This window comes from Schistocerca serialis, chromosome 2 (genome assembly GCF_023864345.2).
Source record: "Schistocerca serialis cubense isolate TAMUIC-IGC-003099 chromosome 2, iqSchSeri2.2, whole genome shotgun sequence".
Taxonomy (NCBI): Eukaryota; Metazoa; Arthropoda; class Insecta; order Orthoptera; family Acrididae; genus Schistocerca; species Schistocerca serialis.
The window spans coordinates 529568101-529570849 of NC_064639.1; the positions used below are offsets into that span (position 1 = coordinate 529568101).

Consider the following 2749-nt stretch of genomic DNA (forward strand, 5'->3'; position numbering starts at 1 on the left):
TTTTATTAGCCTCTCCTCAAGCATGCATATCCTCCTGAGACCTGATGTCCATTATAATGTACATCGAGTTTCCTGTCCTGCTGTCAGAGATTCTGCATTTTCCGTTGTAATACCTGTGGCACATTTGAATGGATTGTATGCTGCAGCCATCTGGCGGGAGAAACAGTCACTACGATCACTTGGCGCCAAGTAACAGCTTTGTTTACGACGTGTTACGATGGCAGGTGAGTTCCCCGTCATTATTGTGTATTTTTCGAAACTTATTTGATGAAAAAAAGGACCTATTGTAGACAGCATCTATAAGTGGTGCTTATACGACCTTTCTGTGCAATAAGGTTTGGTAGTACTGTGTATTTCCATAAGTTATTGTTGCAAAACAGTAATGTCCACTATAGTGGACGCTGGGACTTGCGGCCACATTTCTGAGCACTATTTCGTAGGAATTAGTGCTGATTACCTTCGCTAATTTCCAATACATTTCGTGTTGTGACTGTTGCTCAATAACATTATGTGATGCACTACTATCATTATTTCCTGTAAGGAAAGTAGGCACTATGTTAAAACAATCATTTTCTTAACGGATACACATCAAAGCTCAGTTCAGAAGAAATTTTAGAACTTCTTTTGAATGGAGACGTGTCAGATCTTGAGATTAGTGAGGAGGAGGATGGTGATTTTGATCTGGCAGGTGATGCTGTGCAGCAATCGAATGTTCCTTCCCCAAGTGAACAGAGTAGCAGCTGCACTGATAATTCTGAAGATGACGAGAGTTCTTCGCAGAATCACAGGATGTTTTGGGAGAAATGCGAAAGGTAAGTGAGATACCTTCTTGTAAACAATTTTCTATTATTCCTGATATTTTCGATCTTTCCTTGATGCTTTGTTTCCAAATTTCAGGTTTGAGGGACTCCAGGTTACCTTCTCGCCCACGGAAGTTGCAGAACATAATGAGAAGCAGATCATGGACTACTTTCAGCAATACTTTGACTTGGCCTTTTTTAAGGATACTTCTGAACTTACCAATATGAGATATTTACAGCAGACTGGAAGGTCTTTAAAGCTGTCTGCCAAGGAATTGCGGGTATTTATTGGAGCAACAATACTAATGTCTTGTTTGAGATACCCTAGAGTTAGGATGTACTGGGGTAAAACAACAAGAGTTATTAGCATTACTGAAATTATGACTCGAGACCAACACTTCACTATTAGAAGTAATTTGAAGGTGATAGACGATAATGCTGTAACAGAGGAAACTAGAAGGAAGGATAAGTTGTGGAAGATAAGGCCACTTTTAGAACGTGTAAAGAGAGCATGCCTCAGTTTACCTCGATCTCCTGAAGTGGCAGTGGATGAACAAATGATCCCGTTTACTGGAGCATGTGCAATAAAACAATTTGTCAGGGGAAAGCCAAATCCTGAAGGGCTTAAAAATTTTGTGTTGGCTGCTCCTTCAGGACTAGTCCTTGACTTTGAGATTTATCAGGGTAAAGAAACATTCCCAGAAGCTATTGGTCAACAATTAAAACAAGGAATAGGGGCCCCAGCAGTCCTCAGGCTTTGCCAGAGCCTTCCAGAAGGAACACATGTGTTCTTTGATAGGTATTTTACCTCTGTTCCGTTACTGGAATCATTGGCTGAAAAAAACTTGCCTGCCACTGGAACAATCATGAAGTCAAGAATACCCAGAGCAGTCCATCTGACAGCAGACAAGATTCTTGCAAATCAAGGACGTGGGTCTGTTGACCAGACAGTGAGAAAAGACAAACTCATTTCTATTGTAAAATGGTATGACCAAAAGCCAGTCATAACTGCATCGACGAAGGTTGGGAAGAACCCTATGGATCAATGTAAAAGGTGGTCGAAAAAAGATCGGAGATACATTCAGGTTCGCCGTCCAGCAGTAATCAGCTGCTACAATAAAAATATGGGTGGCACAGACCTGATTGACAGAATGATGAGTTTTTACAGGGTCTGCACCAGAACCAAAAAGTGGACCGTAAAAACTATTTTTCACTTCATAGATCTGGGAATTGCAAATAGCTGGATTCAGTACAGAAGTGACAGAATTAAGAACGATGAGCCAAAGAAGAATATCCTGCAGTACCTTGATTTCAAAATTAGAATTCCTGAGCATTTGTTAAGGGGCCAAGAGGAACAACATTCTGATGAAGATGATGAGGAGTCAACTCCTAAAAGGCGAAGATTACTGCCGCCACAATCACCTTCACCTTCTGTAACCCATTTACCAGAAATGACAGGGTTGAAAAATAGCATGAGGTGTAAGAACAGTGGCTGCACAAAGAAAATCAAAATAAGGTGCAAAGGTTGTTCAGTTTTCCTCTGTCTGACATCACAGAAAAACTGTTTCTCTGAGTATCATCAGAAATAAAACTGTCAAAATTTGTCATTTATTTTACTTTTTAAATTTATATTAATTATTTTAAATTAATAATCAGTGTGTGATTCAAGTAATATCTGCATAATAAGACTGTATTTTGTTCAATAAACTAAAAATAAAGTACTTTTTTTACATTTTCAACTTTCTTTCTAATGTTTACTTATACGTCTCCAAGACCCAGTGTCCATTGTAATGGCCACTTTACTTCTTTTCTAATGTTTACTTACATGTCTCCAAGACCCAGTGTCCATTGTAATGGACACTTCAGAAAAACCATGAATTTAAAAGAAGAAAAGAAAAATTTTTGTGAATCTTATTTCACTACCTTCTGTTTAACAGGTACAGAATATC

General features: G+C 38.8%; 1 protein-coding gene across 1 annotated transcript; it reads left to right on the forward strand.

The window, feature by feature from the left end:
* The first annotated feature begins 217 nt into the window (after positions 1–217).
* Positions 218–2389, forward strand: LOC126456175 (piggyBac transposable element-derived protein 3-like). The gene is made up of 3 exons (XM_050091929.1): positions 218–224; positions 644–812; positions 898–2389. The coding sequence occupies exons 1-3, from the start codon at positions 218–220 to the stop codon at positions 2387–2389; spliced, it is 1668 nt and encodes a 555-aa protein (XP_049947886.1).
* The last annotated feature ends 360 nt before the right edge of the window (positions 2390–2749 follow it).